Raw genomic sequence first — 27,702 nt, 5'->3', positions numbered from 1 at the left:
CAGACTCGTTGGCAAGTGCCTTCATGGTGGCAAATACCTTTACCTGAGGGGCCACCTTCCTACTAGCCCTGTCTGGGAGGCTTTGGATTTCTTGTGCTGAGGAAACCATTCTCTAAGGCAGTATCACCCACTTCCTACCTACCAGAAGTGATTCAAATTTCTTTCTTTCTTTCTTTCTTTCTTTCCTTCCTTCCTTCCTTCCTTCCTTCCTTCCTTCCTTCCTTCCTTCCTTCCTTCCTTCCTTCCTTCTTTCTTTCTTTCTTTCTTCCTTCCTTCCTTCCTTCCTTCCTTCCTTCCTTCCTTCCTTCCTTTCTTTCTTGTTTTTTTTTTTTTGTTTTTTTGTTTTTTTTTTTTTTGAGACAAGGTTTCTCTGTGTAGTTTTGGTGCCTGTCCTGGATCTCATTCTGGCTGGCCTTGAACTCACAGAGATCCTCCTGGCTCTGCCTCCCAAGTGCTGGGATTAAAGGCGTGTGCCACCACTGCCGGGCTTGATTCAAATTTCTTGATCAGTATTTGCCTTAAATAAAACCTGCACATACGTCATCGAGTATACAGGAAGATTATTAGCCTAGTACATTTTTTTTCCAACAATTTTTTTTGTTGCTTTGTTTTGTTTTGTTTTGAGATGGGAGTCCAAGCTGGCCTGGAACTTTCAGAAATCCTGCTTCCGCTAGGATTAAAGGCATGGGCCATCCAACACATTTTGAAAAAAAAGGAAAAGAAAACTTGCAAAGAGATACAGGGGTCATCCTATCTCTATTTTCAAACCAAGACCTTAGTAAACCCAGTAAACTACTGCACCCTTATTTCACAAAAATCACTGTTGAAGTTAAAGAAGTGCAATTTCAGAATGAAAAGTCTCAGCAGAACCCTTCTGTCTCCTCAGCTCAGCATCAGGTTAGTCCTAACCTGCCGCTGTTCTCAAAACTGGCACCTGGAAGCCATTGCCGTAATATGGTCATGCTAAATGGAGCTCTGTGCTTCTGGAACAGCTCAGGGAGACACGTGGGTGGGTGGACCCAGTCACTGGTCTGCGAAGGTCTCCCCCACCCCACTCTCATTTCTCTTCATGTCAGAGAGTAGTCACTGTTCATCATTATTAATCAATCCACAAAACTCCCTTTCATCACCCTTTCATCACCACTAATCAACCCAAACTCCCTTTCAGTGCCTGTCTTTTCCAGAAGGTGGCAGACCAGGAGAGATGGGATAGAAGGCCCTCCACCCCACAGCAACCAGGCTTCCAGCTCTCGGTGGGATTGCCTGTATCTTCTCCACCCTTTTCTATTGCTTGCTACTCACGGGGTAGGTAGCCTACTCAGTCTTCAGGACAAAATGAAAGAGAACGGCAGTACTGCCTTGAGTTAGAATGCAACTTCTCCATTTGGTTTCCTAAGAAGTTTCTACGTAAACTGCAAAGACACCTGCAAAATCAACATGGAGTGAAACAGACTCGAGTCGTACTCAGTTTCAGCTGCGGAAAACTCCGTAGACACAGGATCTCGGTGAATTTGTCTTCATCGGTGCCCCATTTGTTCTCGCCGGCATTGTAGAGGATCTGGACAAACGGAAGAAGCCCGGCATGTCATCACAAATGCAGGACCTTCTCTCTTGGAGGGGATGGAAGGGGAGGAAGAAGCCCTGCATGTCATCACAAATGCAGGGCCTTCTCTCTTGGAGGGGATGCAAGGGGAAGAGTGAGGATTTTACTTGACTTTAGAGGCCAATAAAATGATCAATCATCTACACAGTTCACTTGGAGCAGACTTCAAATCTGAAGGTCCAATGCAGGGCCTGGTGGTGGTAGTGGTGGATGGTCACCATCACAGTGGCAGGCAGGGGATGGGCTGGATGATGCCTGTCCCCCAGGCTTTGACTCGGGACAGGAGAGGACAGGCCTGAGTAGTGTCATCTTTTGCAGAGGCCATCAAGGGTGTGTGTAAAAGAGACATTCTCCTGGCTGTTACTGACCTGGGCGTCTTTTTTGGCCAGATGTTCATCCACTTTTAGACTTTCATCTCTTCTACCCTAAACCAGCAGGGATGATTTAAAGAAGAAAAACACAAAACAACAAGGTCAATCCTTTAAGGACACTGTACTCCACCCAGTAGTTCATCTTGGTAGATTTTTTTCATGCAAACCATGTAGCAGAAAATTATGGGGCACTCCTGGCTCTGGGTCTGCCTCTGCCAGTCAGTCAATGTAGCAGAGCACATAATCTGCGGCCTCAATCTCCTCTGGAAACTCAAAGGTGTTAGGATGCAAAGAAAAGGCCCAGACAGATATTTACAAAACATATCTGACAAAAGACTAATAATCAAAATAACTTAATAAAGTAAGAAGATAATAAACAACCCCATCTTAAAAGAGTAAAAGATCTAAGGAGACATCTTACCAAAGAAGATGTATAGACAGCAAGAAAGCATATATAAAGATACTTTACATCATGTCCCTGTGGACTATAAATTAAAACAGAATCTGTTAGTATGGTTAAACTCCAAAACACTGACAACACCAAATTCTGGGAAAGACAGAAACAATAGGAACTCTACTTCTATTGCTAGTGGGAATGTAAGACGTTACATGCGTATTGAGAGACCATCCAGCAGTTTCTTACATTGCTAGATATATTCTTACAGTATGATCCAGCAATTAAGCTCCTTGACGTTCATCTAAGCAAGTTGGACACATGTCCATACAAAACCTTGCACGTAAATAATTAACTGAAGTTGTATTTATAACTGACAAGACTTGGAAGCAATCAAGATGCCCTTCAACTGATAAACAGTTTATACAACAGAATATTATTCAGTAAAAATAGACACAAGCTGGCCAGTTATAAAAAAATATGGAAAAACCTTAAAGGCTTTATCCATTATATTTACATGTGAAATGTCATATGCAGTTTGAGATCACCGAGAAGTTGGCTCTGGAAACAGGACTGATTCTCCAATTTCAGGCTCAAGCATGTTTATGTCAAGGGTCCTCCAAATGCCCCTTTTCTGGGTCAGGCCGACCCCCTGACTCTTTAATGGGAAGAGGGAAAACAGCAACTAGCTAAAGGCACTAAGACATCTGGTCCTTGAGAATGGTTAAAAAGTAAGCTATTGGGCTGGAGAGATGGCTCAGAGGTTAAGAGCACCAACTGCTCTTCCAGAGGTCCTGAGTTCAATTCCCAGCACCCACATGGTGGCTCACAACCATCTGTAATGAGATCTGGCACCCTCTTCTGTATACATAATAAATAAATAAATCTTTAAAAAAAAAAGTAAGCTATCTGCATCCAAAGGTGACTATTGTTTATCCCATAATATTATGATGTCTGCAGCAGGAAAGAGAAGGGAGAAGCTTACTGCAGAGGACACTCTGCCTTGCCAGGAACCTTTTCTAGCGTGATTGAACAGAGTGTCCCCAGCCATTACCGCTAGATCAGTGGTCCTCAACCTCCCTGATGCTGTGGCCCTCAACAGTTCCTCATGTTGAAGTGACTCACAACCAGAAAAGTGATTTCATTGCTCTTTCATAACTGTAATTTTGCTGCAGTTATGAACCATAATGTAAATATCTGATATGCCACCCAGAGGGGTCACGACCCACGGATGGAGAACCACTGTGCTGGATGGTTATAAGCACTGGTTTAATGATGCTCTGTCTGCTGCTTGACGATTGTTCCTTTTTGGAAGCCTCACCAGTGGGGACACAGGGCTCTGCCCAGGACTCCCACGCCAGAGTTCGAGCTGTCTCAAGCGGTTTTCCCCGTTAGACGTCTGCTGGATCTTTGCAATCACCAACTTGACGGGGTTAGCATTTGTCACTCAACTGGGTAGTCCAGTGGTTTCTGCTGCGAGTGTGAGTGCCCACTTTGAAGATGATTTTTTATCTTTCTGCTACTACATTTGATTTATTCTTTTATTTTTGCTTGCTATATACTTGGGGAACTCACTCACTCAAAACAACAACAACAACAACAACACCCTAAAGCACAGCTGTCATAGGCGAGTCTCCAAACCGCAGAGAACAGCCTATGGCTTACGTGTGGGAAGCTGGTCTGAAAAGGCTGTATAAGGAATGACTTCAACTACTGGGCACTGTCTATACAAGAGGCAAACTAGATGCAGAAAAAGATGAGTAGTTTCTGTGGGAGAGGAAAAGGACGATCGAAACCGACAGAAGACGGGCTTCCTGGAGCAGTGGAGTCACTCTGCATGAAACTGCAATGGTAGGTACATTCATACTTCTGTTAAAGTCCATAGAGCAGTTGAGTAACACCCAATGCCCTAATCCCTGTGCACGCACTCGGCACCTCACCTACTCTCTCTTCACCTTCAGAACACCTTGAGGGGTTAATACTAGCTGAAGTGCAATGTCACAGGCATGAACACAAATCCTCTAAAGCTTAAAGTAACTGTTCAGATACAGAAAGCCATTAGGCGGTGGGAGGGTCCAGTTCTGTTTGATCTCAAACCAGCCCCAGGAGCTCTACTTTTCCTGCTTACTGTGAGCTCACATCATGAATGTGGATGTGCGCCGTGACACCCACTGCTGAGACCATGTCTGCCACTGCCCTTCATACCTTCGGGTTTGTGGATTCAACCTTCCCGAGGTTTTCAGCAGTTAAAGCACCTCAAGCCGTAATGAGTATGAGTTATTTCCAAGCTGCATAATAGCTCACTTTGGCAAGTGCGGCTTCAGCCCTCATGCTGAGCCACCTGGGAGTTTCTCCCACATCAGGAGCTGTGTAAATCAGCTGCAAGATGTCTGTGAGACAGGGCTTCAATCATGTCCTCTCTTAGACAAGCCCATGAATATGAATGTGAACTCATCCTCAGTTTCACCTTTTTTTTTTTTTTTTTATGTGTATGGGTGTTTAGCTCGCATGTGTGGTTGGGCACAACATGCATGCCTGTGTCCCACATGTCCCACACACATGCTCAAAGAGGGAACAGGATCCCCTGGGACCAGAATTACAGGTGATGGTGAGCCGAGATGTGAGTGTTGAGACCCCAACCTTGGTCCTCTGAAGAGCAATCAGTACTCTTAACTGCTGGGCCATTTCTCCAGCCCTGACTTTAGCACCTTTAAAATATATATGTTATTTATTACTATGTGCATGTTGAGGGGCACACAGTGCATGTGTGGAGGTCAGAGAGGATGGCTCTACGGAGGTGAGTCTCTCTATCCTCTTTTCCATGGGTTCCAGGGACTGAACCCTGGTTGCCAGTTATCGGCAAGTGCCTTTACCTGCGACAGTGCCTCGGCAGGTCTCCAGTCTTTGTTACTGAAATCATGGACCTTCCAAGCAAAATGAGCACAGGCCTCATCTGCTCACATATTGTCTTTCCCAAGGTAATAGGGACAACATCCTGAAACAGATACTTTTTTCTGGATTTACTACCCATCTCCGAGAATAGTTCTTTTATGCTTTCACCTTTAATTTAAACAAAGTAAGTATTCTTTGGAGTCCAGAAGAAAATCTACACGTCTAAAGATGCAAGCACGCCGAAAACGAGCAGTTAAGAGTTTCTGTGGGCGGCACATGGCAGCATACTGTGAATCTCAACGGAAACACTTCTAATCTATAGACTGATCTGACCCAACCACGATTTTTTGTTGTGGTTAGATCACTATGTGTGCTTTTGTGATCTTGGCTAAATGTTTTATTGATGGTGGCAATGCAAATGTGATTTGAAAGAATCATTTCACCGGAAAATGGAAATCTCACTGTCTTCGCTTTTAACTCCCTGAAAACGATTTCTGAGCTTGCAGCTTATTGGGGAGGCAAATAATAAAAAATAAAACCTTACATCTGCCAAAGTCAGTAGAGCTTTCCGGAAGTCACCAGATGTCTCAGAACTAATGTCATCTCCGAGACTCTTCTTATACACTGAAACCAAGTAAGAATGAGATTTAGTCGTGGGAAACTGAAACAGACTACTACAGAGCAGAGTGCAGTGACCTCGTGTTTTCTCTGTTGACTTCCTGGTGCTCCGCTAGTGTGGGAATGTGGGGTGGAGGCATTGCTCTGGCAGTGATTTCTGCCGTGTGTTGTGAGGCCAACCATAAGAAGACTTGTGGTTCTCGGCTGAATTGCGGTTCACTTCATCTGACAGTGGCTTAAAGAATAAATACACAGGGTGGGAATCGGCTGGTTGGCCTTCAGGTTTCCATGTTTATCTTCTTTCACGTGAAACAGCCTGAAGGCATGTTCTCAGGGTTTCTCTGAGCTAGGCGCAGCCCAGGTATGAAGTTCTTGATCACATGTAGGCAGGCATGAATGCTTTTGCTGGGAAATCTACTCAAAGGATGAGCCTTGGCCACCATCATCCCTTTCTGACTCTGCCATTCTGTAGATTGAGGCCTGAAGCTTAGGCAGCTATCTGTCACTATGAAAGATGGGGCTTGAATTCCTGAACATTTTGAAAAGCTGTCATACCAGTCTAGAATTGTCAATATTTTCACCTCTACATATATTAGAATTAAACATCGATTGTGTGTGAGTCACTGTCATTGTTCAGTTTTATTGAATCTAACTTTCACCTTAAGAAATACTCCTAGATTCTATTATTTTTTAAAAAAAGAAAGCCATCCTCCAAATACTATTTTTGCTTAACCAATGCCAGCTTTGTGTTCACATATTTTAGTATACACTAGTTGTAGACCCTTTGCAGGGCAAGTGGTAAACTGTGCCCACTTTTAACTTTTATTCTTATTTTTAAAGATTAATTTATTTTCTTTTATGCATATGAGTGTTTTTCCTGCATGCATGTAAATGCACTTTGTGTGTGCCCGTTGCGCACAGAAGTCAGAAGAGGGGTCAGGCCCCCGGGAACTGAAGTTACATTGTTGTGATCCACCATGTGGGTGCTGGGAACTGAACAGGGTCCCCTGGCGGAGCTACAAGCTCTCCTACAATCTGAGTCATTTCTCCAGCTTTGAGTTTTGTTCTTACTGTGTTGTAGAATTGGGGACTGAGTCCAGCATCTTGTGCGTGTTAGGCAAGAGCACTCCCAATGAGCAACATTCCCTGCCCTGTCCACAATTTCCAATGTTTGTTCTGCTCCCGTGAAGCAGTGGCGCCCTGGATGCTAATACATGTCTGGATGGAGGTGACACCAGGTGGCAACATGGATTCCATCTGCCCCACTTTCGATAGCACCATATAAACGCTCACATGAAAAATCATCAACAGAGGACAACTACGGAGAGTGATAGGATTATCTAATAGCAAAACTTTCCTCAGCACAATTAATGACTCTTTAATGAAATCTATCGTTTTCAAAGAAATTCATACAAGCACAAGGCACTAGAGATATAAATGGTGATACTGTATGCCCCTGCCCACCTCTCAGTCATAATATCATCGTCCTACCCTACATTCTATTTAGAGAAGGAATTTAAACCTAAAAACAAATCAAAAAATGAGGTTCATGTGTTTTAGAATTTGGAGGAGTATTTTGTAATTTTAGAATTATCTAGATAGGACATAATATTCATGTCATGCAGTCTCCCCTGGCTTCCTTCTTCACATTTTTTTTTTTTTTGCAGGAAGTTGCACTATTGAAAAATGAAAATGAAGTCAGGCAGTGGTGGCGAATGCTTTTAATCCCAACACTCAGGAGGCAGAGGCAGGTGAATTGAGTTTGAGGCCCACCTGGTCTACAGAGCTAGTTCTAGGACAGCCAGGGCTCCACAGGGAAACCTGTCTCAAAAACAAAACCAAACAAAACAAAACACCAACAAAAAATGAAAACGAGGGTAGTAGAAGAAGGAAGGGTGGGCATGATTAGCACTCAATACTCAAATGTATGGAAATGTCACAATGAAACTCATTAATATGTACAACCAATAGGTACCAATAATTTAATTATATACCAATAATTATAATAAAAAGAAATAGGTGAAAATGATTCCAATATAGTTGACAAGTACCTCGTGCACTTTGAGGCATAACAGGTGTGGTGGCTTAAAAGAAAATGGTCCCCAAAGGGAATGGCACTATTAGGAGGTATGGCTTTGTTGGAGTAGGAGTGGTCTTGTTGGAGGAAGTGTGTCACTGTGGCGGTGGGCTTTGCAGTCTCATATATGTTCAAGCCACGCCCAGTGAGACAGACCATTTCCTGTTGCCTGTGAGTCAAGATGTAAGAACTCTCAGCTACCTCTCTAGCACCATGTCTGCCTGCATGCTGCCTTGCTTCCTGCAGTGGTGATAATGAACTAAACCTCTGAACTGTAAGCAAGCCACCACAGCTAAATGTTTTCCTTGACAAAAGTTGCCATGGTCATGGTGTGTCTTCATAGCAATAGAAGCCCTAACTAAGACACCAGGGTAAAAGAATGAGGATGGTGTTGCGGTAGGAAGGAGCTTGAACTGGAACGTAAGAGTTCCTGATCCCTAATTCGGCGTTCTTTCACACACCAGTGACTTCAGAAGACTGGGAAAACCATAGTTGTTAGCTGTTTATGTAGACTATTGTGTTACTTCGTTGATAAGACAGCTTGTTGCTTTTATGAAGGTCAAGTTGATGACCTCACTTTTTTCATTTCACCTTATAGGACTCCATAATAACTTTATACCTTTTATTGCATTTATTATTTGTGTGTGTGTGTGTGTGTGTGTGTGTGTGTGTGTGTGTGTGTGTATGCATAAACACACACACATGCACCACAGCCCATGTGTGTCAATCAGAGGACAACTTTTGGAATAAGTTATCTTCTTCTACCATGTGGGGCTCTGGAATTGAAACTACATTTCCAGGCTTGAAAGAATGTGCATTATCTACTGAAGTCATCTTATCAAGCCAAAAACCTCAAGGATTATAAACACTAATGATGTACCCACTTGTGCCTATGGTTAACCAGCTGTCTCGTCTACTTCAAATTCACATGCTTTCTGCTATGTTTCCCGAATAGTTGGCAGTGAAGGGAGGCCGGAGGGCAGGGAGAGGAAAGCATGTTACCTATTGGCCTTTGTCACTAGTTCCACCCTGAGAGGCAGTCCATGGCCTCTACAGCAAGCTGCGGGCAGCACCAGAGAGGCACCAGTTCCAGACACATGGGGTCCTCTTCCTAGAAATCTAAACTCTTCCTAAAGCTTCTCTTCTGAGTTCCCCGGTGACCAACACCAGACAGGTGGTACCCACCTCCCAAACTTGCAATTTCAGGTAACCTCAACTTCTTTGCCATGGAGTCCATTTGGTGTATTACCCTCTGTCTTCCAGTTCTGTTTTTTTTTTTTCTGTTTTCCAAAAGTATGGATGCAATTATCTCTAATAAACTCTGTCTGTTAAAATACCCAGTGTTGTTTGTGGTTTTTTTCTGACTGGACTTTAATTAGTGCATCAATAACAAATTAGTCACCTATAATTTAGGTATCTATCATTTAATGAGAATTTCTCAAAATAACCTTTCTAATACCCATCTGGGGCCCAGGATTCCCCTTCCTGTGGGCTTCTCTTACAGCAAAAGTGGACCTCCTAGAAACATAAGCTTAGGAAGCATGGCGCCATCAAGGAAGGTCCTTAGAGAACTTTATGGGGCTGTTGTATAATACAGCACCGAGTTACTGTTTAGTCCTTCATTCTTGGGACAAATCCTCGTACTCCCCCTGGTAACTGAGTCTCTTATTCATGTCATTCTTCTGAGTTTTACTAATAAGATAACTGAGAATAGAAAGCAGTAAGATTAGAAAGACCAGCCCTGCAATTAGAAGGTGAGTCATGTGGCATAGTCATCTCAGTCTCTGAGGACTGGCTATAAGCTAAGCTCAGTCACATGGACAATGACTCAACCAATCACATCTGAGTAACAAACTCAGGTTAAAAACAATGGCTACCAATGTTCAAGTGAGGATGCCAGGTGGTGATTCCTCATCAATGTGCCAGTAGGGTAGAAAAGTTAGGAGTCGGGACTCTCAGACATCTATCTGTGTTCTGTCATTTGACTGACCATGATTTCCGCTTCTTTCAGAACAAAATTGTCACTGGGAGTACTGTACTTTCTGAGTTCTGGGGACTTTTAGTGAACTACTGAACTCGAATGGGCAGTGAGAATCCTGGATTTGTAGGCCATTCGTTAGAGGTGTATGTGGCCTAGGAATGTTTAAGCTTGTGACTGAGTCTGAAATGAGGTGGCTGAGGTTTTCTTTCTTTCTTCTTTTAAAGATTTATTTATTTATTATGTATAGTGTTCTGCCTGCAGGCCAGAAGAGGGCACCAGAGCTCATTATAGATGGTTGTGTGGTTGCTGGGAATTGAACTCAGGACCTCTGGAAGAGCAGCCAGTGCTCTTAACTTCTGAGCCATCTCTCCAGCCCTGTGACTGAGGTTTTCATACCACCTCTGAGTAGAAGCAGAATTACATGGTAAGGATCTTCTAATTTTTACATGGACTTTTAGGACTTTGGCCAATTATATTGAACCTAAATACTCAGCACTCCTTCTAAATGGCTTACCAAATTTCTCACACCAAAAATCACAAGTCTGAGTGGTTTTTAACTTATAGTCGAAGTACAGAATGACGTGAGACTCTTATATTGATGAACATGATTGACTCAATTTAAGTGATTGTTGAGGGAAAAGTCCTCTTCTGAAGCGATACTACTATAAATGCAAGATGCTAATACTATTGTTATGTGGCAGATCATATCTTTCCCAAAGAATTCATAGTCCATGTCAGAATGCATCTTTCCTTCCCTGTCTCTGGCATTCTCAAGATGCTTTATGATAGGTGAGGTGCCAGGAGAAGCAACTTGGCTCACACATGTGTGGTCATTGGTAAAAGCAAGAAGAAGGCGGGTCACCTGTATAATAGGCCTGCGTGATCTCCTTCATCTGCCTGCTTGTCCTGGTGGTTAAGATTTCAATCAAGGTATCTTCATCCGTCCCAGTGCCCTAACAAGGAAAAAGAAATCCAATTTTAGAACACTTAAAATAACTTAATTTCATGCTTTTCAGTCTTAATATCTTATTTTGTACAGATGAAAGAACAGCTCTGAGTAAATCAACAAAAGATCTCCTATTGCTCTACCATAGTTTTCTGATTTCTCCATGCATTTTAGAATTAAAACAATAAGTCATCTGGAGAAAACTGACATCAAGTGTTTCAAGAAAGTGCCCTACTCTAATGTGAAAATAAGTCAGATAACTCTAGGAGGAAAGGGCAGGAAGGAAAACGCGTGTGTCATCAATGACCGCAAGAGGTGGCCTAATAGGCTCCGCCCACTACGCCGACACAGCACTGCATATAGAAAGCGCTCTGTAGCAATTTTGAATGTGTGTATCCTTGCGCCTCTGGGCAGGGTTGGTCAGCATGTCCCAGTCTTCTCATACACAGAGCTTTTCAAATCTTCAGTAAATGTGTGTCATGGGCCTTGCTGGCTTGGAGCCCAGTTACCTCTAAGCCTTGTTTGTATCAAGGTCACTGACTCACACTGTAAGCTCTTTGCAATGGAACTTGATCAAATAAAGCCACTGAAACTTACAAACAGAGATTCAGTCCTGGCCAGGATGCCTGCCACTGAAATCATCCATACAACCAACTATGGTACATTCATACATCCATACATTCTGACCAGAATAACTGCAGGCAAGTACTAGGAGAGTCCTTATAGAGAGGCTATAAAACTTTCCTTAGCCTTTGTTTTATTTAGTTGACTACTGTTGCCAACTTTAGCCAAGAAGTAGAATTCAGGGGCTAAGATGAGAGAGCCTAAGACCACAGGGTCTCGATAATGGTACTGCCACCATTCTCAGTCCAGAGTCCTTACTGTGGACTTCTTCTTAACCAAAGACAACATTTTCTAGTACATGTCGGTACATCTGGCCATAAGAATCACACCTGTTGAGCTCTCCCCATGAGGAAGCCGTGGATACACCCTGCTCACATTTCGCTTTAGACTGCCTGCTGTAACACATGTTCTTTGCTAACAGCCTCCAAATGCCACACCTTTGGGTCTGCCCTAGGGTTCATGATGAAGACTTTTTGCCCCTGGTAACTGACAGAGCACATATGAGTGAGGTACCAGAGCTGGGCTGTTTCTGCTCGTCATGGGGCTCATCTCCTATGCCATCATTGCCGGGCACACTTTCTCAGAGATGTGCCATGTGCTGGGGCTCTTCTTCAGGGGGCAGAGCCTCAGTGCAGCCTTAAGGCTCACTTTTTCCCCCTGCTGTTTCCTCTGCATCCTCCACAGGCATTTCTCACAGCAAATCTCCTGCATATCCGCTTCCAGCTGGCCACGTGCTTCTCAGATGCCCTCTTCCTGTGGGTGGGAAGCCAGAATCTGGACCCCTTTCCCACCACTTCTCTCTAAGTCCACTAAGCATCTACATCATTTCAGACTTTGATGTAGGATAAAGACTACAACCTGTGAGGTCCCTTAGCATGATGAAGACTCATATCCTAGTTATATGAAAAAAAAGGCAAAGAAATGTACCTTTAAAAAAGAAGAGAACATTTTAGGTGGCAATAAGATAAATTTAAAAAAAAATGGTTCTTTCTGTAAGTGGCCCTGTGGTCATCTACAAAAATAGTTCACTGTCCACTCACTGCAGAAAACCCCACAGAATTAAGAAGGAGGTTCAAGTCTTAAAGCCTACCTGTCAAACTGCCTAGGCCATCAGGGTGCACATCTGTCTACCAAGTACCTGAAAGATGCTACTTTCTACAAGTCACATGCAGTGCTGTGTGGCCGGATGCTTGTAATTCCAACAGTTGGGAAGGTGAGGCAGGATTATGAGTTAAAGGTCACCTGGGCCACACAGTGAGACCTTGTTTTCTTTTCTTTTTTTAAGGTAACCATTCTATTGCCACAGTGTAGGAATTAAGATAGACATGCCCAGAAAGAAATGGGGTGAGATGGCCCAAAATGAGAGCTGAATTTTTGCTACACATACTTGAAAGTGCAGAGCGTGTACTGAGATTCAGATTCTAAGTGTCGCTTCTCTGGTCACTCAACATATCCACGTGATAAAGCACCCAGATTCTCCAGACTTTCCAAGTTCATAGGGTCAGGTTAGCTTATACCTGAGCTGCCTGCATGGAGTTGATCCTCACTGAAATGAACAAACTCTTCCTGCGCCAGAAGAGGAGACTACACAGAAGAAAAAGGTATCCCAGAGAAAACAAAACAAAACAAAAACCCCCAAATTTCTGGCCAGAGGATAAACTCAGCATAAAGTACACACAAATGGAAGTTAAACAAAAGACATGACCATAGAATTGGTAAACTAACATGGAATTTCTGAGGAGAAGGAATCCAGACGGAACACCATGGATAAGGACCCCCAAACAAGGGTGCTTGCAATGCCCAAGAAGCAGAGGAAAGTCCAGTGAAGCGAGCGCCATTGAATGAGGACAGAAGGAAGGTGATAGTTTTATGTGGCAACTTGGTCCCTGGCTATCCAGACAGATGTTAATCTGTGTGCTGCTGTGAAGGCATTTTATGAATAAAGTCCATTATCAATTGATTTTAAGTGGGACATACTTCAGACACTCTGCATTCTGACTGGGCCCAATTCATTCTGCTAAAAGGCCTTGAGGGAAAGCCAAGCCTTCCCTGAAGAAGAGGCTGTAGCTGTGGGCAGCAGCTTTGGAGACTGCTGAGGGCTCAGGCCTTCCCTGACCACCTTCCTTGCAGATCCTGGTCCTTACCACCCAGACTCTGCCTTACAGTAAAGTTCTTAATATAAATGTTCTGCCGAGTGGTTCTATTTCTCTGGGGAAGACTGGCAGGGTTTTAAAAGAATCACAGATAGACAAGGGGCAGCCTTGTGTGATGAAGGTGATGAGGAGTCTGGGTTTTAAGTGATCACTGGAGATTTAGGGAGGTGAATCACATCGTCTCACTTTAAAATATCTTTATAAAAGTAATTTTGCCCATCCCATTGAGAGCAGTTTCCAATGGAACTGAAGGGACCTGCTTAGGGTACTGATAAAGTATAACCAAGAGATGCAGGTGGCCAAAACAGAGTGGGAGCCACCGAGGGAGACGTTGGCTTCCATCCTGACACTGTCTGAGATGTGCTTGTTGCTGTAGACTTAGAGCAGAGTGCACGTGGACTTGGTGAGAAGTTTGGGGTTCTGAAGGGTAAAGGAAAGCAAGGGACTAAAAATAATACAAATCATGGGGCCTGAATAATGGATGGGTGATGGTAAATATTTATTTAAGAAAAAAGAAAAGAAAAGAAAGAAAATGTAACTGTCCTTGCAGCTCAGGGTCATTTGGGCTCCAGGTTGCATAGAGCTCCCCATAATCACCCCACCCACAGTCAAAAATGGCATTCAAACCCACTAGGTCTCAAATGAGTGCTCAAGAGTTCCCTAATCATGATGGCAGGGAAATCTGGGGAGCGTCGGTTTGTGTAGGGCTTGTACCTTCATGGATTTCTTCAGTTGTTTTGCATCAAACAGGGCTGGTGCAGTCACAAGAGCCACCATGATGTGCTCAAAGTGGCCAGAGAGGTCACCCTTCAAGTCATCTTTCAACTCCTAAAATAAAAACCCCAAGAAGGAAATCATGAAACATGTTTCTTTTCTCTTCCTCAACAGCCACCCAGGGGAAAGAGAAATGCAAGTCTAAGAACCAAGCAAAAGCGTGCCCATCCATAGGGAAGAGCAGGAATGCTGAGAATATCTCAATGGACATTAATCTTCATTTTATGAGGTTTTCACAATGTTCTGCCTTACACAGACTTTTGCAAAGCCCAAAGGAAGCTTTACAAGTTCACCAGAGTTTGGGACTGTACATTAAAATGCCGTTCCTCTAAATACCCTGCTCATTACACATTGTACGCATGTACCAAATCATTACATCATACCCACAAATATGCACAATTAAAATAATAACTGATAACTAGAAAAACAGAATGAATGCATTTCCTAGGTCCTCGGTGCTTCAAAAGGAGGGTAAGTGAGGAAGAGAGAGGGCTCTCTCTGGTAAACTCTCTGTTTCAGAGTACCTTGCTTCTCAGAGACCCCACTGGGCTCCAAAGAGAAAGGGGAGGACAGTGGCTGCTTAGTCTCCTTTAGTGGATCCTGGGGCGTTCCAAGCAGGACAACAGCGTCCTTTGCCACTGTTTCCACACATTACATAAGAAGTCCGTCTCTCCCCCTAAGGGCAGGAACGTGGTTTCTATTTCCAATATTCAAAGGAGGGATATGAAACAGTTTTCTTTTCAGGGCTGGTAGCTGGCAGCCTCTCAGGCAGCTCTGATGATAAAGACCGACACCACGACCACCCACCAGGGACACAGTGGGGTCATGAGATGGAGCCAAGTATCACCCTGCTTTAACTGCAACAGGGTGTTTTGTTTGTTTGTTTGTTTGTTTTTGCCTAAAGATGCTAAATTCTCAACCCGAAGGCAAAGAAATCCTATCTCACGTGCTCTCAACCCATCACAGTGAGAAATGGTGGTTGCCCTTTGCCTCCATTGACTCTTCCTCCACATTTTCCAGTGCTCTGAAAGGCCAATGGACCATCCATGTCATCTGCCGACCTATATGTGAGGGGGTTTGTCCAGATGCTTGGCAGTTCATTCATTTCCACACATGTTTAAGGGCACCTAATTAATGCTGGACATTATAGGTAGCCACAATATACTGCTTATGCCTAAGACGTTCACTCTAATGGTAAAATAAAAGTATTCAAAGAAGAAATTTAATTTTATCATATAGGATATTGAGTGTGCGATAAATGGTGTCTGAGGAAGGAGTTTTAATGCCTGGGGGGACTGGAGAGCACTGTCAGGTGATGGCCGAGCTAACTGTGATGGTCAACAGCCTGACTGCTGTGTGTACTCCTTCCTTTCCATACTTCATGACCCACAGCATCCAGAGTAATCTTTCCATTGTCTTTATAATTCTGGGGATGGGACAGAGAGCCTCAGAAATGCCAGGCAAGTACTCTACCATTAAGCTAAACCTCCAGGTCCCCAAATAATCTTTTAATACTAAAAATTGGACTAGACTATTCCCCTGCTTACAGACTTCCAATGGCTCCCTATTGTAGGATAAAATCAAGACGACTATGAAACAATTCTTAGAGATAAAGCCCAGAGGCATGTATCTGTAGTCTTAGCACTGGGTAGGAAGGACGCTGAGGTGGGAAGATTATTTGAATACAGGTGCTAAAGACCGGACTGGCAACATGGCAAAATCCTATCTCAAATCCACAAATAAAAATGTTTGGTAGTCAGGCTCGGTGATGCACATCCACGTATTTCTAGCTCCTAGTAAGGTGAGACGATCATTTGAACTAGCCTGAAAAACAGTGGCACCCGGAATTTTTTCAAAAGCTCCAATACTACAAAACTATCCCTTTGCCTCACCAAGTCCACACTCCTGCTATATTGGGGTTCAGAGTTCTGTCTCCCCCACATTCCCAGCTGACTACTGCCCAGGACCTTTCCATTTGTCCTTCCTGTCCTGCGTTCAATCTCTGGTCTCCGACAAGAGTACTACTCACCAAATAGATGACGAACAAATTGTGTGGCAGTCTTGTTCTTACGGATTTATTTTGGGATACTTAGTGGGTTTCCATCTGCTGACTTAACTGAGTCTATCCTTACGTAACTATTTTAAAATTAAAACAGAAACTAAAGATTATCTAAGGCCTTCTTTGTCAGAAAACTGTTCCGGTAATACTTGGTTGGGAGAGCTGTCCTCCATACGATACACCCTTGACAGTATCTTTAACCTCTGGAAGTCAGAATCACCCTCCACCCCGAGTCTAACTTGGGTCATCAAAATGTCTCTACTCAGGCTGGGGACAGGCCTCAGTTGGTAGAGCACTCGCCCAGCCTTCACAAAGACCTGGGTTGGATTCCCCAGTACCAGCTACCCCAGGCCTAGTGAGTCCTGGCTATAATCCCAACACTGAGAGATGAACACAGGATCAGAAATTCAAGATAATCTCCATCTACTTTGTAAGTTCCGGGCTAGTCTGTGCTACACGAGACCCTGTCTCAAAAAAGAAAAAATAAATCTCCCTTTAAGCCAAGTGTCCTGTGGGGAGGGTATTCACTGCTGACTTGGAATCATTGCTGCGACCCTTTAATACAGTTCCTCATGTTGTGGTGACCCTCAACCATAAAATTATTTTCATTGCTACTTCATAACTGTAGTTTTGCTACTGTGATGAATTGTAACGTAAATATGTGATGTGCCAGATAGAATATCTGCTATGTGACCCCTGTAAAAAGGTCCTTTGGGAAAAAACAAATAAACAAACAAGTCCTTTGACCCCAAAGGGGTCATGACCCACAGGTTGAGAACCACTCCTCTGAGGCACCATTCTTCATTCCATAGTGAAGAAGCAGAAACCCCAAAGCCACTGAGGTGGTGAATGCAAAACCAGGGTTGAGAGTCCTGGTTCTTGAGTGAATGCACGCGGCATCTTCTGCCTCACTCCATCTGAAACCAAAGATCTGCGAGTGGACCACGGAGGAGGAACTGAGACCGGTGACTGTCCCTTCAGGGCCTGTCGTGTTCACGGCGGTACCTGTTCATATGTTGCTTGGTACTCCTTGGCAATCAGCTGCCGCTGCGCATTCGAGCGCTCTGTCAGAATGCTGATGAGGGTTTTCTCGTCAGTTCCTAAATGAGACCAAAGTTATTTCATCAGCCAAGGATTCTCCGTATCTGTGCCGAGCAACAGAAGAGCGATAGGACGTCTGAAACTAGTGCCTACAGTGAGGCGTTTTAATTTTCAGTTTAGAGCTTCTTGCTGGGTTAGAAGCTGTGTGTTTGCCTGGTTTGGGGGTTTTGTTTGTTTGTTTGTTGTCTTGTTTTTGAAAAAGAAGTTAACCATTTGGATGATTGGGGGATGGAAAACAAAAACGACAGCCAATCCTCGTCTACTCCTCCCATGCACACACAGCGAGAGGGGCACGAAGAACTTCCAGAGTGACTCCTACTGAATTTCAGCACTCACTCCATAACCGACATCAAATCTTCTGTCCTCTCGAGGGCAGGACCGGAAGATTTACTGAAAACCTACTATCTATAAGGTGCCCTTTTTTACTCCTTGTTGTAGCCGAGAGTTACAGGGTCCCTATACTGTGGAGAGATAAAGCTGCCCTAAAGATGACATTAATACTCAGAGAGCTTATGTCACTTGCCAAAGTCACACAGCTTTTAAGAAATGCAACAAATCCCTCACATGCAAACATGGATTTTGTTGTGGTTTGAATATGAAATGTGCCCCCTTCATGTGTTGAGTACTTGGTCTCTAGTTGGTGGTGTCATTTCAGAAAATGATAGACATCTCAAGGGGTGGGGCCTAGAGGAGATAGGTCATCAGGGACATTCCTTTAAAGGTTATCCCCTCCCCGCTTCTCCTCCTTGAGGTAAGGAGGTCAGCAGTGCGCCACATGATGCTCTGCCCCACCACAAGCCCACAATCAATGGAGGCAAGTACCACAGACTGGACCCTCTGGAAACCACGAGCCGAAATAAATCTTCTCGATCACACTTAGTTTACAACAGCAATGCGAAGTCTGACTGACACAGATTTCTGTTTGTGACTCACACCTCTAGGGTGCATTTCACACACGTATGTTTGTAAGTGAAAGGTAAGACCAGGCCAGGACTGAGGCCGGCTTGTCTGAGAATGTCCTCCACATCACTAATTTTTGGTAGTTGAGCATGATGATGACTGTGGGAAGCTGTATCTCCTTCGTTGGATGGAGAGGACTGTCCGCGGACGGGAAGCCCTGAGGTGGCTTGCAGGCCTTGGGTAGACAAGACTGGAATGACGGCAAGATCAGCCGGGTTCAAAGCTAAGTTTCTTTGTGCTGAGGTAACACCCACACACCACGTCTATACAGCTTGTGACTATACTGCACAACCTGAATCTGTGGAGGGAGAAGGAACCTATGTGCTTGGTCACCTGCTGGCCTCCCGGTGAAGGCTGCTGCCCTGCTTGCCTTTGATCCTGTATTTTCCTACGGTCAACAGAATCAGACTGCGGTCTACTTGCTCGGTGAGTCTGGTAACTAACCTGGACCTGAAACAGCATCAGTGCCAACCAGTTGCTGAGCACCTGCAACTGAGCCTCTCCGTATCACAGCAGGTCCACGTGCCAGATTTCATCTCTGACTTGTTTTCACTCTGTTCCCGCATCCATGACAGGACTATAGATAGAGCTATCAAAAAAAAAGTCCCTGGGAACTGGGGCTGGTGATGGAGCGCTTGCCTGGTATTCAGGAAGCCCAGAAGCCAGGAGTGGAAACTCACACCTGTAACCCCAGCACCCAGGAGGTGGATGCAGGAGGATTGTTCTTCCACACTGAGTGAGTTCAGGGCCAACCAGGGACACAAGGCACCTTGACTCAAGATGTATTCTGGGAACTATTCTCCGCTTCTTTCTTCTTCTCTTCCTTCCACTGTGGTGCTCATCTCTACTCTGCATGTCCTCTGTTACTTTGCCCTAATTTTTTTTACATCTCAATAATTTATACACTTTCCTAATCCCTGTGTGTGCACATATGTGTGCAGGTATCCAGAGGCCAGAAGAGGACATTAGATCACCTTGGGAGGGCTTGGGAGGAGGAAAGAGAAGGGGAAAGTGATGCAATTACATCTTAATAAAATGTATAAAAATTTTCAAAAGGAACTAATACTAAAATATTAACCAAAAAATTTAAAAGGTAAGTGAAAAAATATTTTTGTTAAAAAAAAAACCAAACTGTCTTGTATAAGAGAAGATAATGCTGACATAAACTCTTAACAGCATATTTCACAGAATTACACAGGTAATTCTAAAAGGCACACAGCAGGGGAAGAGTCCCCCTACAAGCCATCAAACAAGCAAAGAACAAAAACAGTCCCCAACACGAGGAGTCACTGTAAAGGTGGAATAACTGTGACAAGGGACAGACAGGAGAGCAGGAAACTCCTACCAAAGTGGCTTCACATGGCAGAGAGGACAGGGTGACATCTTCAGGAACTGTGCTGAGAAAATGGCGGGTGATGTGGTTCTGTACGCTGTGAATATGAGTTGCTCTGATTGGTTGACAAATAAAGCTGTTTGGCCAATGGCGAGGCAGAATAGGGTTGGGCAGGACATTCCAACTAGAGAGAGAGGAGGGAAAAAGACAGAGCAGAGGAGACATGTAACGGGACACAGGTAGAGCCATGGGACATGTGACGACACATAGATTAATCGTTATGGGCTAATTTAAGATATAGAGGTAGCCAGCAAAAGGCTTGAGCCATGGCCATGCAGTTATAATTAATATACGCCTCTGTGTGTTCACTTGGAGGACACAAGTGGGAGAGATTTGCTCCGACCACTAGCCAGCCAGGACACAGGAAATCTTCCGACTATAAGAAAATATCTACTTGAGATAGAATGAAGTTAGGTATCTCTAAATACCTTTCATAAATACCAATTCCATGTCAATTGATGGTCAAGTTAAGAAGAAAATTTCTAAATCTAGGAGGAAAGTGCAGAATATTTTTGACTTTACTGTTAAAAAGATACAGTAAGCTGGGCACTGGTGGCACACGCCTTTAATCCCAGCACTTGGGAGGCAGAGGCAGGTGGATCTCTGTGAATTTGAGGCCAGCCTGGTCTACAGAGCAAGATCCAGGACAGCCAGGGCCACACAGAGGAACATTGCCTTAAAAAACAAAACAGCCGGGCAGTGGTGGCGCACGCCTTTAATCCCAGCACTCGGGAGGCAGAGGCAGGCGGATCTCTGTGAGTTCGAGGCCAGCCTGGTCTCCAAAGCGAGTTCCAGGAAAGGCGCAAAGCTACACAGAGAAACCCTGTCTCGAAAAACCAAAAACAAAACAAAACAAAACAAAACAAAACAAAACAAACAAACAAAAACAAAACAAAACCAAAAGGTGTAGTAGTCATGAATCCTAGGAAAAATATTACTAAGCTTGATTTTTTGCTAAAATATAAAACTGGATAAAATAAACATTAACCTAATACTTTCTTTTGTTTTGTTTTTGACCATGGACTAGGAGGAGGAGGAGGAGGATATTTTCATGGCTTGAGATTTTTATTTAGAAAAGTTTGTATACAGAAACCAGTGACAAGAAAGCCATGGAACCTCTCCTGGCAGCCCTGAAGAAGACAGCACAACTGAGAGGGACTAAAACGTGAAGAATTCACATATGAAAGAGGCAACAAAAAGAAAAAATGATGTGGGATTGTATCAGTATTTAAAGATGGGGTGCGGGGGCGGGGGTGGGGTGGGGAGTCATACAGCTTTAGACCTAGTCAACCGGAAAAACTGAATGGTACTTCTGCATCCTGTGTTAATCAGAGTATGGAATATGGATCAAGAGAAAGTCTCATGCATTGTGGAAGGAGTACTATGTGCTATTATTAGTTATTATTAGTAGTGTCACCGAGTGTATGATGGGCGCACATGATAGCATGCAAGTGGAGATTAGAAGTCTGCTTTATGGAGTCAGCTGTTTCCTTCGACTGTGGTCTGGGGATCGAACTCAGGACAGTGAGCTTGTGTAACGGTGATTGTATTTTCTAACCTACCTCACCAGCCCCAAGAGTACTACTGATTTCTATAACCATTTTGGAGAACAATTCGGCGAAATTTCCAGTTAATTTAAAAATAAGTATTCTGGTAATTTCCACCCAGAAATCACAACTCTTGTCATGTCCTAGAGAAATACTAGCAAATGTGCACAACGAAGTTAAAGCAGGAACATTCACCAAGGACTTTTACGCTGTAATAGAAAAGAATTATAGGCAATTTGAATGTTTCATCAACATTTCCAGTTTATGGTATAATATACAATAGACTCTCAATGCAGTTAAAATTAATGATCTAGAGCTAAACATATCAACACGAATAAATCTCAGAAACATTATGTTAAGAGATTAAAACAAATGGCGGAAGAATGTATGGGGCACTTTTCCAGTTTTAGTGGTTGAAACTATAGAAAACAGCAGGTACATATGTATGTGTGTGGCTGTGGTCTTGAAAGTCCACAAGCGTAAAGTCTAATTTAGGAAGGTGATTTTCTCTAGGTAATGGCGTGACATAAAACCTAGGAAGAATGGCCAGGGACTGTATCTGTGACGATTTATGTTTATGACGGTGATGGCTGTTCGAAGGAGCTGTGGTGGTGTTCGATTTTAATTAAGTAAACATTGCAAATGCTTTACTTACTAAAACTCGGTTCCCATACACTTTTCATCACTTCACACTTTAGAATGTCCCCTGACAACTTCTCTAACTCAGGATTCAAATCGGGTTAACTTGGCTTTTCAGACGGGAACTTCCCTGGCTTGCTTCAACACCGACAAAGGGATTGCAAAACTTCACTCACCAATTCCTCGGATGGCTTTTCGGATAGCTTCGGCATCCACTGCTGGGCTAAAGCCTGGATAATCTTTTATGGTTCCTCGAGGTCCAACCTAGAGGGAAGGTTCCATTAGTTCAGAACCACACCTTTATTTATATTACATTAAAACATAGTCGACTAAATGTTTATCTCACGTGGTCATAACTGAAATTATCTGGAAGTGTTTATGTTTTTAAAAATTCAACTTGTATTTTAAAAACAGTGGGAAGGAGTCACACCATAACAACAGGGCCCATGTAGGAGGTTTATTGAGGGGAGAGGAGAGAAGGTTACAGAAGCAGGCAGAGACTGGTCTCTGGGGATGAAAGTGAAGGAAGAGAAGAGAAGAGGAGAGAGAGAGAGAGAGAGAGAGAGAGAGAGAGAGAGAGAGAGAGAGAGAGAGAGGGAGGGAGGGAGGGAGGGAGGGAGGGAGGGAGGGAGGGAGGGAGGGAGGGAGGGAGGGAGGGAGGGAGGAGGAGAGAGAGGAGAGGTGTACAAGGCCCGCCTTTTATACGGAAATGTCGAAAGCGCACAGGGGGCGCTCTTAGCGGCTGCAGCTGAGGCATATCCTGCCAGGACCTTAAGGGCAGACCAGTACAGATGCCTAGATGCTAACACCACTGCACCCAGAGGCTCAGTGTGTAACTAAATAATTGCTCTTGGTCAACAGGAAACCCAGAGCCTGAACACAGCCCACAGGCAGCATGCTCAGAGGTATTGCAGTGGCACGGTTCAGGGAAGATCCCAGAGGCTTGTGTTGGCATATTGAAGTACCGGAGCTAATGCTTTTTATATTGTTAGCGGTACACAGCAGAACACCTCCAGGTCCTCTGAAAGAGCAGCAGATGCTCTTAACTGCTGAGCCATCTCTCCAGCCCTAGTGTGCATCTGCGGCAGCCTGGCTTCCTGTGTTCCCGGCCCAGTGCAAGAGTTCGCCCTCCACCCCCAGACACACAGGCACCATGGCTTCTACTACATGTAGCAAGAGCCCTCCCAGGAGCCTGTTCTCTCTTGTGTAACAAACTGCACACACGAAACATTGCTTCTCTAGGGCAATGAGCTGTTTCAACACCAGTGACCCTGAAGAGTAGAGGCTTTAAGGTACCTGTATATAAACAATAAGAACACTTCATTTTTTCTTCATCCACTAGATTTCCCAGGGAGAATTCTCAATAAGCACCTCGTCACATCTTACACAGAAGCAGTTGTGGTTGGGAGGTTCTGGGATGGTTTAATTAATGTTGACCACTGTCCTTGAGGGACGCTACTCTAAAGAATTAATAAATGAAAACGCTATTAAGAATGTCGGTTCTTATGCTCTTCTTAACGGATGTGCGATTGTGGACCACAGCTTGCGTTTTCCCTGAGAACTCCAAGGACATCATGGAGCTTCAAGAATAGCATAGGCTTTTTTTTTTTTTAAATAGCCACATTACTAAGTTTAAGCACATAAATTAGTGGCATAAAACATGGCCATAAACTGGGAATAAACATGCTGCTAAAAGATTAAAATATTCTAAAATTGCTGAAGAAACCAGATGGCGGCCAAAAGGGTACCGAGAAAATTCCAAGTTCACATGTCCTTATATAGTATATTCCGACCTTTTAAATAAAAATCTGTGCTAATAGTAGTAACATTTAACATTTTCTTTTTAAACAGGGCTTCTACGCTCTTACTGAATGGTATTGACTGTGTTGTTATGAACTAATATGGTCACATTTACCCTCTTCTAAAGTGTCTGGTATTTTCATGAAAGGACATTATCTTGTCACATTAAAGTGAATGGAAAATTAATGTACTGGCACAGTAGAAAAGACAGCCTGCTGACTCAATAGATCAGATGGAACAATTTGTTTCAATGTTGTCAAACACTGTTTAAAGAACCCCAAATAAAAAATTTTAAGCTAACAAGTTAGAATGTGCCAGATCAAAAGACAATAGAGGCGATCTAATCAGTCACTTCAGCACAATCTTCAGAGAATTTTCTTCCCTCAGGGCTTAACAAGCTTTATAAATTGGCAGAGCCAATTGGCTTCAATTCCTTACTGTCCACTTCCACCGCTGAGCTCTTGTGTTCCCTCATCCACCCACCTCTGGTGTCTGACGTTCTAGAAGGACCACACAAGTGCCCGATGCTAGGCACCTTACACGTGTTAAGTACAATCTACACAGCCCGGATTCTAAGCATGATCATCTCTGCATAAATGGCATCAGGTCTTAAGGAGACTGCAAAATTTGCTTCCATGCACTCAGCTAGTTAAGCCACAGATCTGAGTTTGCAAGTAGTCTTTTCTGTTCTAAATCATCCTTTGCATTTCTTGAAATATGTCTCTGCATCTCCCGAGGTGACATTTTAAAATGCATGTGACCGTGCCCTAGATCCAGTGAATTTTATTTGTAGGAACCAGGTGCTTATGAAGCTCTATTTGTGTGATTCTATGCCATGAAGATGCTTAACATGGCTACTTCTGAATACAAGAAGACAATGTTATGGCTGAATTCTGAGTGTTCATGTATCACAAAGATTCAGGGTTTACACTCTAGATGTGACCTCTACAAAATTAGATGAGGATAAAATTCCTAACACAGCATGCAACCCTTTTTCTAGTGAGAGTTAGGTGGAGAGGAATGCCTTAGATAATAAAAAGGATTCCTTTCCTTCTCCCTCTCCCTCTCCAACATACATACACATATATGAACTTGAAAGAAGACTTGGAAATCTGATTTTTATTTAGTTGTTTATTTTGCTGTGTGGGAAGCAAACCCCAGGGCCTCATATATCACAATCAAGTGCATTACCACTGAGCCAAAGCTAGACCCCAGAGCATGGGAGTTCTGAAGTAGAATTCTAGTGAAATATTGAAAGGTGTTTTAGTTACTTAAATGAGTAATATTGTACACTTGGTAAGACTTGGTTATTTAGGCCACTCAGAAATATTTGTATGATTTATAGAAACGCACTGTAAAATAAATACCAGACTCATTTTGTTTATTAATACATGCTAGATAATGAACAAAAGACCTTACAAACATGTTAAATCTCTTCAGTGATCTTAATGAGGTAGATTTGATGATTTCCATTTTAAAAAAGCGTTGGAGAGCTAGCACAGCAGTTAAGAGCACTTGCTCTTCCAGAGGATCCAAGTTCAGTTCCCAGGGTATAAATCAGATGGCTCATAAACGTCTAGTTCCAGGGGATCAATACCACTGGCCTCCACAGGCACCTGCACTTGTGTCCACACACCCACATGCACACACACACACACACACCCACACACCTACACATAACTACAAATAACAATACATGAAGTGCTCAATCTCAGAGGGACTGTTTCACAGAACATTGTTGATAAGAAAGGTGCCTGGGTTTAAAGCCACCTCCAAATGTCCTATGTTCTACAGAGCTTTGCCTGGGCTGGCGGGGGGTGGGTGGATGGGTGGGAACACTATCTCAATGGTCCTCAAAATGGGTTTCTGGATCAACTCTATGGTAGTCTCCTGGAATTTACAGAGATGTAGATTCTCACTCCATAGCCCACTCTCACAGCGTCCACACTATGGCGTAGGATTCAGCATCTGGTTTAACAAGACACCCCCCCCCCCCGCCCGCCCGGTGATTTTAATGGACAATCAAGTGGCATAATCAACATTTTGTTTCATTCTCAGCTGCCTGGAAAAAGAGAATAAAGTCAGCAAGCAAGCCTTGGGTTCCGGACGGGTGTGGAAGCTGAGGAATTGAATAGTGAAGTGTTGTTTTAGGAATGTTGGTGTTTACAGCCTAAGCTATTGTGATTGCCTCCTGTTTCACTGAAGCCTTAGCATCCTGCCAGGCAAATCATTAATTGGTTCTTGGTTGCAGTCACTTTCCTGGTACCTAACATAGCCAGTGATAATGTCCAACATCCCATGAACACTTGGCTAAAGCCATTTTTCAAAATCGTGCTTGATCAGAGTTCCGTCTACTTTCTTATGCATATTTAGCTTCTTCCCTTTTCTCAAACTTGACCTTTAGATGCTCTCAAAAGAAAAATGATGCTGAAATCCACTGAGAAATACAGTAATGAAAAGAATAAAGTGAGAAAATAATAGGAATTCTTTATAATAAGGACAGTTAGTTGCTATGTGCCTAGAGCTGTGCTAGGAACATTGTCAGTCCCCACGATAAACATATAAAGCAGACACTTAAATCCTATGCCTGGATGAAGAAAGGGATGCTTAGGACTCTTGCCCAAGTTCACACAACCAGAGACTAGTCCATCCCGTTATTCTTTTCTTCAACTTACCAGTCTAGACTAACACCTCCTTTGAATCTACCTTATGCCAGTTGATCATCTAAAACTATCCTTTGGCTAGCCACAGAGCATGGTGCCCTGAAGCCACCGCCATAGCCAAATTGCACCCAGGGTGTTGTCTGCTGTTACCTTGGTTGGCCAGTCTGTCCTTGTCTCAGTAAACATGGCTGCACCTGTTTCTTCATGGAATGTTTACCAGGCTTGCAATCAATTGAACCTTTATAGGCAAAGGATGAATAAAAAAGAAACACGGGGTGTCAACTCTGTTGACACAAAACATATTTAGAGCCAAATGCTGCAGAGCAAAAAACGGCAGCAACTGCATGCACATTCTGAAGTGAGGTACAGCCCTATCACACATCACCTCATAAAGTCCCAGAAAAGCCAGAGCCGAAAATGAAACCTCAGAGACAACGCTAGGAATCAAGGGCTCTCAAAGAGCCAGGGAGAAATGATTACACTCTGCGCTCAATGTCAAGGCGCTGTGCTGGGTCATGAAGCTTTATGGTAGGCACAGGGGAAATGGAGCAGACTGTAAAAGTAAAGCAGCTCAAACTTGGAAAGTGTAAGACTTTTTGTTCAGTTCTTCCAGGAAGAAATGGTCTTTCAAAACCAAAGAAGGGTCCTAGAAGGGGCCCTGAAATAAAGTGTGGTCACATGAGGCAGGCAGAGACTTGGACTGCATCGTCCCTATGCCAAAGACCGAACCAGCAGCCCAAAGAATGTAACTGTGGTTGGATGCAAGGTCACTCCAAATGCCAGTGGTTGAGATAAAGTGCGTAGGCATGGGCCTCTGACCCAATATGACTAGCGTCCTGTGAGAAGATAGTTCCGCAAGGACGGAGGGAATTTGAGGGGAATGTGGTATGACGATGAAGGCGGAGACTACACAGGCTTTGAAGCAAGGAACAGCGAAGTTTGCCAATATGAGAGACCAGACACATGCCTCCCCCAAGAGGAAGGATCGGGGAACTGAGGACATGAAAAAAGGGATACACTTGAGCTCTCAGCCCAGCTTCTCAGTCACCCCAAAGAAGGATATTGGCGTCAAGGACAAAAGGTGTCCTGCCTTGTCATCTCCTCCAG

The 27,702-nt window shown here is 43.7% G+C and overlaps 1 protein-coding gene across 3 annotated transcripts in view; it reads right to left on the bottom strand.

Annotated features, from left to right (window-relative positions):
* Anxa3 (annexin A3) overlaps positions 1-27,702 on the bottom strand; it is a 59,423-nt gene that overhangs the window by 15,712 nt on the left and 16,009 nt on the right. For all 3 annotated transcript variants that reach the window (XM_052735416.1, XM_052735417.1, XM_052735415.1), the window contains exons 3-9: positions 22,309-22,396; positions 17,498-17,592; positions 14,374-14,487; positions 10,799-10,889; positions 5,805-5,884; positions 1,972-2,028; positions 1,465-1,558 (exon numbers count right to left, since the gene is read on the bottom strand). In XM_052735416.1, coding sequence (XP_052591376.1) covers positions 1,465-1,558; positions 1,972-2,028; positions 5,805-5,884; positions 10,799-10,889; positions 14,374-14,487; positions 17,498-17,592; positions 22,309-22,396 — 619 coding nt within the window. The remainder of the gene's footprint in view (positions 1-1,464; positions 1,559-1,971; positions 2,029-5,804; positions 5,885-10,798; positions 10,890-14,373; positions 14,488-17,497; positions 17,593-22,308; positions 22,397-27,702) is intronic.

The sequence above is a fragment of the Peromyscus californicus genome, unplaced genomic scaffold (assembly GCF_007827085.1).
Source record: "Peromyscus californicus insignis strain IS unplaced genomic scaffold, ASM782708v3 Scaffold_13__1_contigs__length_99412109, whole genome shotgun sequence".
Taxonomy (NCBI): Eukaryota; Metazoa; Chordata; class Mammalia; order Rodentia; family Cricetidae; genus Peromyscus; species Peromyscus californicus.
Note: the sequence above shows the minus strand (reverse complement) of the source record. Positions and strands in the feature narration are given on the sequence as shown.